This window comes from Mus pahari, chromosome 3, assembly GCF_900095145.1.
Source record: "Mus pahari chromosome 3, PAHARI_EIJ_v1.1, whole genome shotgun sequence".
Lineage (NCBI taxonomy): Eukaryota > Metazoa > Chordata > Mammalia > Rodentia > Muridae > Mus > Mus pahari.
The window spans coordinates 140,459,589-140,471,274 of record NC_034592.1 but is presented as its reverse complement, the minus strand read 5'-3'; the positions used below and the strand labels follow the sequence as shown (position 1 = coordinate 140,471,274).

The 11,686-nt window shown below is 46.2% G+C and overlaps 1 protein-coding gene across 2 annotated transcripts in view; it reads right to left on the bottom strand.

Annotated features, from left to right (window-relative positions):
- Positions 1 to 6,386: 6,386 nt before the first annotated feature.
- The window catches only part of Rprd1b (regulation of nuclear pre-mRNA domain containing 1B), a 47,865-nt gene continuing 42,565 nt past the window's right edge, over positions 6,387 to 11,686 (bottom strand). For both annotated transcript variants that reach the window (XM_021192031.1, XM_021192033.1), the window contains exon 7: positions 6,387 to 8,785. In XM_021192031.1, coding sequence (XP_021047690.1) covers positions 8,636 to 8,785 — 150 coding nt within the window. In that variant the 3' untranslated portion in view covers positions 6,387 to 8,635. The remainder of the gene's footprint in view (positions 8,786 to 11,686) is intronic.

The following is an 11,686-nucleotide window of genomic DNA, read 5'->3' as shown; positions in this document are numbered from 1 at the left end:
AACTCACAACTTCATGCATTCTAGGCTAGGTAAGCATTCTACAACTGATCTATATTCCCAGCCCCCATTCTTTACCTTTAAACTGTTTGTGTTCTTTATAGTTAAAGTTTGTTTCTTCCAGGCAGCGTGTGGTTGTGTCTTGCTTGTGTCCTCTGAGATGTTCAGACTCCTGGCCTTTTTTGTGATTGCTGACATGGTTGAGTTTAGGCTTTCCCATAGCAGCTAATTCTTCATAGGTTAGTTATTTAAAAAAAAAAATCAGGGTTTTGAGAAGAGACCCAAAAATTCAAAGGAAAAGAATAATTTCTTCTATAAATATTGCTAGGACCAGGAAACAAAACCAAAAATTGAGCAATGGGATTATATCAAACATAAAAGCAATCAACAAAATACAACTTAGAGAAAGGAAGAAAATATTTGCAAACTATTCCTCCAGCAAGGGAGGAACAGAACAAACAGAAGTTCAACAGCAAAACAGTAATAATCCAATTAAAAATCGACAAGTATTCTGAATAGAATTTCTCCCAAAAAAAGGCCACCAAAGGATTTAACAAGTACATGAAAAAATATTCAATGTCACGTGTCATCATAGCAATGTAGATCAAACCATGAGATGCCACTTACAGTGAGAATGGCTCGTGCAGAAGAAATAAATAGTACATGCTGACTAGGATGTGCGGGAAAGGGAGCTCTCACGCACAGCTGTTGGGAAGACAAAAATTAATCCATAATAGGAACCACCTTGGAGGGTTCTCAAGACAGGGCTGGCTAGACAGCTCAGCATGTAAGGGTGCTTGATACACAGGCTTGGAGACCCAAGTTCAAGTCCCAGAACCCACAGAGAACCAACTCCACAGAATCATCTTCTGACCTCCACAAGCATGCCATGGCATGCCCTACCCCTCACAATACTCATACATACACACTGTAATAAATGTAATTATATAAGAGAAACTAAACAGGAGAGGTAGATGTCTTAGTGGCTAAGAGCAATGGCTACTCTTCCAAAGGACTTAGGTCCAATTCCCAGCATCCACATGGTGGCTTCCAACACACACACACACACACACACACACACACACACACACACACACACACTCTGTGTCCACATGAGAAAATGACTATTGCATGTTCTTATCATGCAGGGAACAAAATTGTGATTTGGGGGTGGGGGACCGGTGGCTGATGGGAGCTCAGCCAGAAGAGAGGATAGCAGCTCATGTTCTGTGACACAGTACCATGACTGTGGAGGACAACATTTAATTCTATGCCTCAGAGAGCTAGAAGTGGATTCTTAACACACTCAAAATAACTATGTGCGGTCATGGATATGCTCACATTGCTGGAGTGGTGGAAGACATCTTTAATACCAGCACTCAGGAGGCAGAGGCACCCATATGGCAGCTCACAGTGATCTCTAACTCCAGTTCTAGCAGATGTGATGCCCTTTTCTGACCTCAGAGGGTACCAGGCACACGTGTTCTGCACAGACACGCATGCAAGCAAGACACCCATAAACATACGTAAATAAAATACTAAAAACTTAAAAAAAAACTGTATCAACTTGGTTATGCCACAGGCTCTGAAACTTAGACATTGTTCCTGATAGTCCTGTGAAGGTATTTTTAGTGAAGATTAGACTGGAAATCAGAGCTGGAACAAGTAGAGCTGGTTGCCTTCCATAACAGGTGTGAGCCTCAAGCAGTCCACAGTGGCCTTAGCGGAAGACTGATGGCCTCCATGCACAAGAAGGAACCAACAATTAAAAAAACAACAGCAACCTCCTCCATTACCTCTCTCCTCTATCATATATGTGCACACCCCCCCCCCACACACGCATTTATAGTGGTAATGTCCACTCTATAAAGAGTCTATCAAATCTGAGAAGAACACAGCAAGTCTTCGTGCTTTTGGATTGCCATGTATAACAGGGAGACTGCTGAGAAACTGGGATGCTGCTCCATCTCTAGCACAGATGGAAATGGTCAGGTGCTGTGGGGAGCGGCTCATGACAGCTAATCTTGTCACCCTGACTGGCTGGAAAGCAGCCTGCATTCTAGATTCTGGGGGGAGCCTCTGGAGAGAATGATGGTTTGTATGAGAGCAAATGAAGGGGAAAGGGTCAGCTTGAACATGGATGGTGGTACTCAACACACTCAAATAGAACCCAAGAGGGGAAGAAAGAAGCAGCACACGTGCACACGATGTTCGATGCTACTGTGACTACCACCACTCATGAACGGCTGACCACTTTGGATGTGATTCAAACCTGCAACTCTGAGGAGCCTCCAGGTCTTCAGCTTCCCACTGGGACTGTATCAGCTCAGTCACTCTTCTTCTGAGGCTTCTTGGGGTGAGCAGATCCTGGGTCTTCTGGTGTTCTAGCATGCATATAGCCAAGGACCAGCCAGCCTCCAACTGTATAAGCCAATCTAATAGGTTCCTTTTTACAGTGCAATTTATCTCTGCAGGTTCTAATCCTCAGAGAACTCAACTAACACATTCCATGGGAAGTTAAGCAATCAATTACCCAGTGACTTGGCCGTTGCGCCCCGAGGCACATACCTTAAAGAACTGAGAACAGGTGTGCAAACCAAAACATGAGTTCACAGCAGCTTCATCAACAAAGCCGAGAGGGGGAAACAAACAAACCAACCCAAAGGTCCACAAGTTAACCAGTAAACATAGTGTGGCATGCCCATACTAAAAGAATGTCACTCCATTCTAGAAAGGAATGAGATCTGACACTTGGCACAAAGGCAGGTAGAAGAACCAGGAAGCACTGTGTCGAGTGCAAAGAGCCAGGTCCAAAAGGTCACATTTGTACAGATCTATTTACTTTAGATATCTAGATTAAGGGATTAAAAAAAAAAAATAGAAGGCAAACTGTTTGCCAGGGGAGTGAGGGATTGCAGGAGTGACTACTGCATGGGTATCTGGTTTCTTAAAGGTGGGTGAGAATGTTCTGGGATAGTGGTTCTGGCCACACAATGATAACACATGCAGCAAAAAGTGTTAACAATGGGCCAGGTGATTAATCATGTTTTGTGTATCTTACCACGATTAAAAGAAGAATTGACATACACACAGAGAAGGGTAGTGTGTGCTCTTACTAACAGCTTAGTGCTGTGGAAATGAATTTGGGTAACAGAAATACAGCAGCAAATGGAAGGTCCTAAAATAAACCACTAACCCAATGCACAGAAGGCTGGTGGGACTCCAGTGTCAGCAGTACTGAGATCCACTGAGCAGGCAAGTGCCTCCAACCAAAGGAAGACTCAGGACCACACACTGCCCTGCAGAGTACTAAGGAAGGCTGTTCCAACTCAGCTAGTACACGCACAGAGCTAAGCTGACAAGGCTGCTCCTGGTCCTCTGCAGGTGAGACACTAGCATAGCACAGGGAGACCTCAGTTAAGGCTCTAACCCCTCCAGGGACTGAGTGGTGCTAGGGAAGGGAAAAATCAAGCAGCAGCTCTTTCTGAAGGGTTATGACACAGCCTGCCTGACCAAGGCTCCAAAACTTCCTCTGGAGTGTGCTCACCATCTTCTCCCAGCCCCCCAAGCTTATACCATCCCAGAGGCTTCCAGTGTGATATCCTCTCCCTGGCTCTTAGCTCACTCACGGTCCTTCTCCAGCATATCCCGACAGACCTGAGTGGAGGCCTCACCAGGCTGGGACACACCTTTTCCTTGGTCCCTCTTCTGTGCACCAGCTACTGGCACAGCATCATTTAGCTTTTGCCAGGCAGAGAACATCACAACCCACTGGACCACCACCCTACAGGGCCCACTCTGAGCTCATGGAGGCCTCACATCTAGTAAGAGGCTGCTGGCAGCCCCCCCCCCCCCACACTGACCAGAGGTAGTCTTTGAAAGAATTCTCACCCCAGATAGCTTCCTTTGGTTCTAATGTGTCACCCCGAGGTGAGGGGGTTAGAGAATGGGGTTTTGACCCCCTTTACTATATCACCTACAGTATACAGCCTTCCAACACATTTCATCTTTAATTTCTCAGCACACGTGCATGTAAATACCTGCTTACATTATTTAACATAGTCACAGCCATCACTGAGGCCAAATTTGTCTCAGAGCTTGTACGAGTCCCACTTAACAGACCTTGTGTTTGTTAGATACGTTTATAACTGCCTTATCTGTTTGCTAACTAAGACTCACACGATAGCCAGCATTTAAAACCCGTGGAGGGCGCTATGCAGGCACTGAGTTCACTAGTAAGATCCCTACTAGGCAGAATCTTTGGTAAGTCTAGGCATTGAACTTCAGACCTTGAAAGGACCTTAGTCATTACTTGGCCAACCTAATGAAAATCAGCCAAGCGCCTAAGTGACTGCTGGGAGAAATGACCAAGGTCACTGCAGGAGACAAGACAGTGCTTTCCAAAGCTGCCCTTTATTTGTGTGGTTTTTTTTTTTTTAAAAAAAGACGAATTGATTCATGATGCTAATTTCAATATTTATCAAACCAGTGGTGGGAATGAATTTTTAATGCAAAATAACTATTTTGGTCTAAAAAAAATTGAACTGGGCTTTCAACACCACATAAAGCTGTATGAATCCCAACCTACTGTGCAGAAGAATAATGGATTCTTAATTGAATCTGTACCTGAGAGTGGAAGACTGATTTTTAAATGGGAAACCTCACAGAGGTGGTGAGAAATAAGTTCAGTCAGATAAATTATTCCAGGAGAAAGGGCAAAACCAGGCCCAGAAAATGGCTTTTTCTAAAAGACCCCAAATAAACCCAGTACAGCTGACAGCTGGCAAGCCACGGTGCTCACCCATCTTCTTGGCCTCAGCAATTTCGATTGGTCCTTATCCCTGCAGGCCCAAATCTCTAAGGCGTCACTGAACCTTACTACCGGTTCGGGACCCTACTCACTTATATTTATATTACTGGCATCCTAGGACATGCTAATGCTCACCCAGCGTTCTCAAAGGCTATGGAGGCAATAACTACCCCCAGCTTTCAGAGAGCCTGGGAATAATCTAGCACCACACTTCTCAAAGACAAGAAAACTGAGGCCCAGAGCGGGAGCGCCTGCTCCTTAAAGATCACACGGAGCCAACAGCTCTAATCACCCAAGGTAGTGCTTTACAGATTTGTCAGCTCATGGCCTCCAGCTGTGAGGCCCTCAGAGCCATGAGGGCCTCAGAACCATGCTAACGGAAACCAAGAGAGAATTATGGACATACTATTTATAGGTGGGAGGGAAGGAATTAACGAGGTCACAAAAGCTGGGACACAGGAGATCTTGTTTACTTAGATTCGTACTTTACACTCAACCTTTCCATTGGATGTCAACACCAGGAGAAGAGAAGTTCATGAAAACACTTTAAAAGATGATGTTTGATTATTTTCCATTTTTCTAAGAGCAGCTTCACCATATTGCAAATGAAACAACTCCCACGAGGCCTGGTGGGGACTGAAAACACTTCAACCTTTATTAAACCAGAACACTGTTGGGGGTTGGGAGAAGGGCTGGAGAGATGATGGCTCAGCAGTAAAGAGTATTTGTGGCTCTTACAGAAGACCCAGGTTTGATCCCCAGCACACAACCATTTGTAATTCCAGTTCCAAGGGATCCAATGCCACCTTCTGGCCTCTATAAGCACCAGGCATGTACATGGTGCACATACATACAAGCAGGCAAAACTCACACAGTTTCCTGATAGTGAACTTGGACTTCAGCTGCAGGTGATCTTGATGGACCATTACTAAAAAGGAAGTCCTTTGCATCATGAGAAACAGGTAACCCCACCTGTGAGGTGACCCCACCCTCACCTAGTGGGAAGATCTCAACCATTCCCAACCACACCAGTTGTTTCAGAGCACCCTGTCTCCAGAGCCTTCCTCTATTACTTTGAGTTTGAGCCAATAATACTCAGTCATCGGGGTCTTCCATTGGATGTCAACACCAGGAGAAGAGAAGTTCATGAAAACACTTTAAAAGATGATGTTTGATTATTTTCCATTTTTCTAAGAACAGCTTCACCATACTGCAAATGAAACAACTCCCACGAGGCCTGGTGGGGACTGAAAACACTGCAACCAAAGGCCTCCCAAGCTATCCTCTGTGTGTTTGGGGGACAGAACCAGTCGTCCCCACCCCACTCCCCACCCCAACCCTAACCCCCAGCCAGTCTTCACTCCTACACAAGGATGAAACCCAAGATGGCGCTCTCTGCTACAGTATGGCCTGCTAACTGGCTAATCAAACTCCAAGAAAGACTTGGAGAGTAAGTTCATCCTGTTGCCTTGCGTATGTATCACTCCCAGCCCCCAGGGGAAGATTCTGTGCAGACAGAGCGCTCTCCATTGATGATCACTAATCACTGCACAAGGCAGGGAGAAGAAACATCGCAGAATGTTGTTCAACAACACCATCTTTATTCAAAAATATATATCTATGAGACATTTCAGAATATACTGCTGCCACCAATGACAGCCTATACTTCTAAATAAAGTCCTAAATCAATATACAAATTTAAGCTTTAAAAATATCCTTTAAGAAAAACAAAACAAAAACAAAGAAAGACTGAAGACTTTCTGAGGAGTATGACCCTAAAGGAAAGATCCTTGAGGCCTATGGATGCCCTAAAGAAACACAAAACCAGAAGTCACCCACCCCACCCACCAGATCAACTCTCAGGGACAAAAGTTTCACTTAAGTTAAACAAGGGAAGTACGCACACAGTTGGGAGACTGGGGGCATGGTGGAGGCACACAACAAGGAAGATTAAAAACTGAAGCATTTCATTAAAACGAAACTAACTTCCTCACAGGAAATCTGCTGGAAGTGGTGTAATGAGGCCAACACATTCATTTACATAATTGCTACTGGTCACGTCTTGATCCTGCTGTAAGTTACGCACTGATTGCTGGTCAGAGACTCCAAAAAATAAAGCAGCATTGAGCTGACCCCACTAAGTTGTCATCAGAGCAGAGCTGCTACAGTCTTTTGGTCTGTTTTGTGGGAAAGCAGTGTCTGGGGGAGGTGTTCAGCGTGGTGTGTGCATGTGACAGTAAAGTGGCATGGTGTGTGGGAAGGTGTTCCGCAGCAGGGATGGGGATTTCACCTGAGTCTGTGCTGTCCTATAGCCTCTGGAGAAAAGGATGCTGACAGAAAAGGCAGAGTGAACAAGCAAACAGCAGCCTGCACTCGATGTGAGTAACAGCTTCCACGATGACCAGGCTGGACAGAGTGGAACCGAGTCCCATCTCATAGCAGGTGGGGCGGCTTCTTCGACCAAAGCCTGCCTACTTGGTGACACACAGGTTTGCTTTAACGTGTAAAAATGATGTGTGCTTTTTTTTTTTTTTTTTTTTTTGGGTGATCCTGAAAACAGCAACTTAAAGTAATGAAGCTTCTCAAGGCCCCTTCACTGAATTCCTTCTTACGGCTTTTGGACTTCAGCTCTAGGCGACAATTCCTATCACACTAGTAGGACAAAATGGTTTCTGCCCTCTCCAATGTCAAATATAAGCCTGCCAGATTACAGTCATTTCCAGGGCCAGGCCCACTCTTTACTAGACGTAAAAATCGCAACTACATCATTCAGTCATAATGTCAGCTGGCATGATAATGGAATTAAACCCCAAATTAGTCTCCCTCCACTCCCTTCCTCTGTTGGAGGTGAGTTCTTTGTTTGAGCACTCCTCTCTTTGCATGGGAGCATGGATGCAAATAGTGGCAGGAACTGCCTGGCATGCTCAGTGTGCTATCTGTAGAGATGTTCAAGTTCAGTCACCATACTGTGGATGCTTCCACATGGTGGTGTTATTGTAAGCTCCGGGGTGAGAGCAACATGCACGAGAGCCCAGACCCCAGCTGTGGAGCAGGTATCAGCCCGGCATGCTATCCCAACAGCTCCCTTCCCAGCCCCAGGGGACAGAGGGTCCTGCTTTAGGGAGGCGCTCTGAAACTGGGGACCCTGGAGCAGTGTGGCAGGGAAGGCTGTGGTGAGAAGCCAGGCAAACGACTTTCAAGCCCTGCCACTCTGTGCCTGCGCTATGACTTTATGTCTCAGATCAGCTTCGCATCTTAACTGTTGGATTCTCTAGAATGCTCGCAAAATAAACACACCTAACCATGACAACACTTCTCTAACAGAAGTGTTTAGATCAGGAAATGTCGGCAATTTGGCAAAGTCTTTGTGGCAAAGCTATGCTGCCAACCTTGTGAGCAATGGTGGCCAGGAAAGCCCAATCCCTGCAGCTCAGGGAGCCTGTTCTGAACCTGGCCGAGGCTAGCTCAGACTTCCATGACATGTGCTGTCACTGAGGCAAGCTTCTCCTGAAAGCTTCCAGAAGTACACATGATTTTCATGGCTTATGGGTGTAAGAGAGCGAAGGATGGAAAAGCAGCAGTGGCAAGAGACATGAGTGGGAGGGAGAGTCTATGTTCTTAGCAAATATGAATCAAAACTGAGTCCATCTGCACGGCTCTGAACCATGCTCAGAGGGAGCCGGAGGAGAATGAGACGTCAGAGTTCCCCGCTTCATTACTGAGGCAGATGCTGGCTGAAGACATGGAGCTGGGGCCAGGGGACTGTCTCCAACAGTGACTTGCTTCTTTTCTCTGGCACACATGGGAACCTGGGGCATGATACCTGTCCTAGTCAGTTGAAAAGAGGTCACCAGCAGAGGGCAGAGGTGCCAGGCCCCCCGTGACATTAGGCAACAGCGAGAGGTCCGGCAAGCTCTGAATGTGGGACTTGAGTTCCTTGCGGACCTGGGTTACTCGAGCAAGCTTCTGTTTATACTCCTAGAAAGACAAAGGGAAAAGAGAGCCTGGGTTACTGCTGGGCTGCCACATGCCAATCAGCTATTTGTTTCGTATCCCCAACCAGACTGGCAGGGCTCCTCAGGACCAGCATCACACTGCATCTGCCAAGCACCCAAAGGTCCAGCTGTATCAAAGAAACAATCAGTTTGCCATAATGCTGAGAGCCCGTGAAGGGCCGTGCAGCCCAGCACATGGAGTAGGGAAGAACAAAGCAGTGACATATGTGCTGTATGCCCTGGATAGCTGAATAAATATATAGGTGCTCACATGCTGCTGAGACGTTTGAGAGCTTCTTCTAGACCAACAGTTTTCAACCTGTGGATTGTGACCCCCTTGGCAAACCTCTATCTCTAAAAATATTTACATTATAATTCATAACAGTATGAAAATTACAGTTATAAAAGTAGCAATAAAAATAATTTTATGGTTGGGGTCACCACAACAAGAGAAGGGTCCCGTGTTAGGAGGTATGAAAGCACACTTTTTGTGTTAAAAGCTTACAGACCACCCCAGATCACTCACTCACAAGCAAGTTCTCCACATGCTCAAAACACTCACCTGCCACACCACCTGGGTCTGTAGTCCTTGAAGTCTCTGTGCTAATTTCTCTAGGAGGCCGCCAGCCTCACCTAGAGTCTACTCTCCCTGTACCCTCTCCACTGAGAAGGTACAAAGTGCCCTGTTACCACCATGAGTCAGAGCCCAAAGCATCAGAGGGTCTCTTGCTTCTCTGGGTTCTAGCAAAGGCTGCTTCTACCCCTCTACCTACTGGTTGAGCTCCACCTGCCCAAGAAAACCCACTTAGTGCCCTGAGAGTGGGTGTCCACCCACACCGCTGCTCAACAGCCCCCACCCCTTGCTGGTCCACCAGAGATCCCAGAAGCTGTTTTATGTTAACCTCAGTCCTGCCGAACTTCTACCTTCCTTTAGTTTATACTTCCAATGATAGAAATGAGGCAGGATTTTCTGTCCTTAGCTCACAAACACTCCTAATAAATCTGTATGAGAAAACACTGGGCTATGTGAGGTCTGAGGCTTAGAAACACTAGAGGCTTATTTTTTCCCCCACAAAGCATTTTGTAAGGACAAGGAGGTTTTCAAGGCCGGATCCATGCTGCGTAGACTTTCCTAAAGGAGTGCACCCAGAGCACTGGGAAGACGCAGAGGCCAGGGATTAGCAATGTTTCTGGCTCTTCCATCCGAGTTAAGACACATTTCCTCCTTCCCTGCCTGAAGTACAGAAATAGCCTTTAATATGAAAACGATCTATCTATCTATCTATCTATCTATCTATCTATCTATCTATCTATCTATCTATCTATCTTCCCACCTTCCTTCCTTCCCTCCTTCTCCTCCTTCCGTTTTGGTTCTTTTAGACATTTTTTTTCTGTATAGCCCTGTCTGTCCTAGAACTCTGCAAACTAGGCTGGCCTTGAACTCAGCAAGATCTGCCTGCTTCTGCCTCCTGAGTACTGAGATTAAAGTTGTTTGCCTCCACCACCACCTGGCATAAAGACCTTTCTTTAATTCCCAGTTCTTTTGGGGGACCAGGGAGATCTAACATAGAATCTCACTATGTAGCTAGCCCTGATTTTGTCCTGGAACTCACTATGTAAACCAGGCTGTCCCTGAATTCACAAGAGATCCACACACCTCTGCCTCCCAAGTACTGGAACTAAAGGTGTGCACCACTACACCCCACAGTAATTTCTCAGTTCTTCAATGCCAAATGCCTGCACACAGGAGACAAGCTAGAGAATGTATGGAAAACTATTAATGAGGACTCTTCCATCAAACCAGCAAGCTCTGGACACACGTGCCTCACTCTATATCCGCCACACCCCACAGTGCCCAGCACAGTAGTGGGATAAATTAGCAACACAGAGAACAAACATAGGTATAGGAATCTTCCTCAAACTTGGACTTCAGGCAACACTTTCATTCCTGCAATGGAAGCCACATTTAAGCCTGGGCTCTACAAGGCCAAGGCCCCATGCCTCTGCCTGCACAAATATTTACGTGGCACTTGTCTAAGACATCAGGCCAAGGATCTCTTTCTAGATATAACACATTACTAATCACAGCACTTGGAGGGAAGATCATGAATTCAAAGCCATCCTGGGCTACACAGAGAGATCCTGTCTCAAAAGCAGAACAAATGAAAACCTTGCAGGCCAAGAGGTTTAAATAATCAACAGGGCAAGGAGGCATAGCCTCCAAGTTCCTAAATGCAAGTCAAGACTGCTTTAGAACAAGAGTCTCATAGGGCAGCGGAACAACCCAGGTTGGTGACAGACAGGGAACAGGTCAAGCTGTAGCTAGCCCTCTTATGGTCACTGAGCAGATTTCCAAATGAACTCAACTATAAATGCTGCCACAGTCTATCAAAGCATTCAAGAACAAGCCCAAGCAAAACTACCCCATGTGTAACTTCAGTTCATATTTCTATTCTTTCCTGTTTTGACACTCCCCAAGGTAGGGGAGTGTACTTCCTACTCCAGCCCCGAGGGAACTTCCCAGTGTCCTGGTTTTAAGCAGGGCAATAAGAGCTCAGGAAAATCAAAGACTCTCATGCCTTTCCTCTTAGCAGTGTGGTCCTCGAGCTGTTGCTGAAAGGCTCCCTTGGAGACCAGGGTGCTTCACAACTGCCCCTTCCACAATGAGACCTGTGGTGATGTGAATAAAAATGGCCCTCTCAGGCTCATGTATTTGAATCCCTGATCACTAGAGAGTGGCACTACTAGAGGAGGGTTAGGGCCGGGTGTGGTGGCGCACATCTTTAATCCCAGCACTCGGGAGGCAGAAGCAGGCGGATTTCTGAGTTCGAGGCCAGCCTGGTCTACAAAGTGAGTTCCAGGACAGCCAGGGCTACACAGAGAA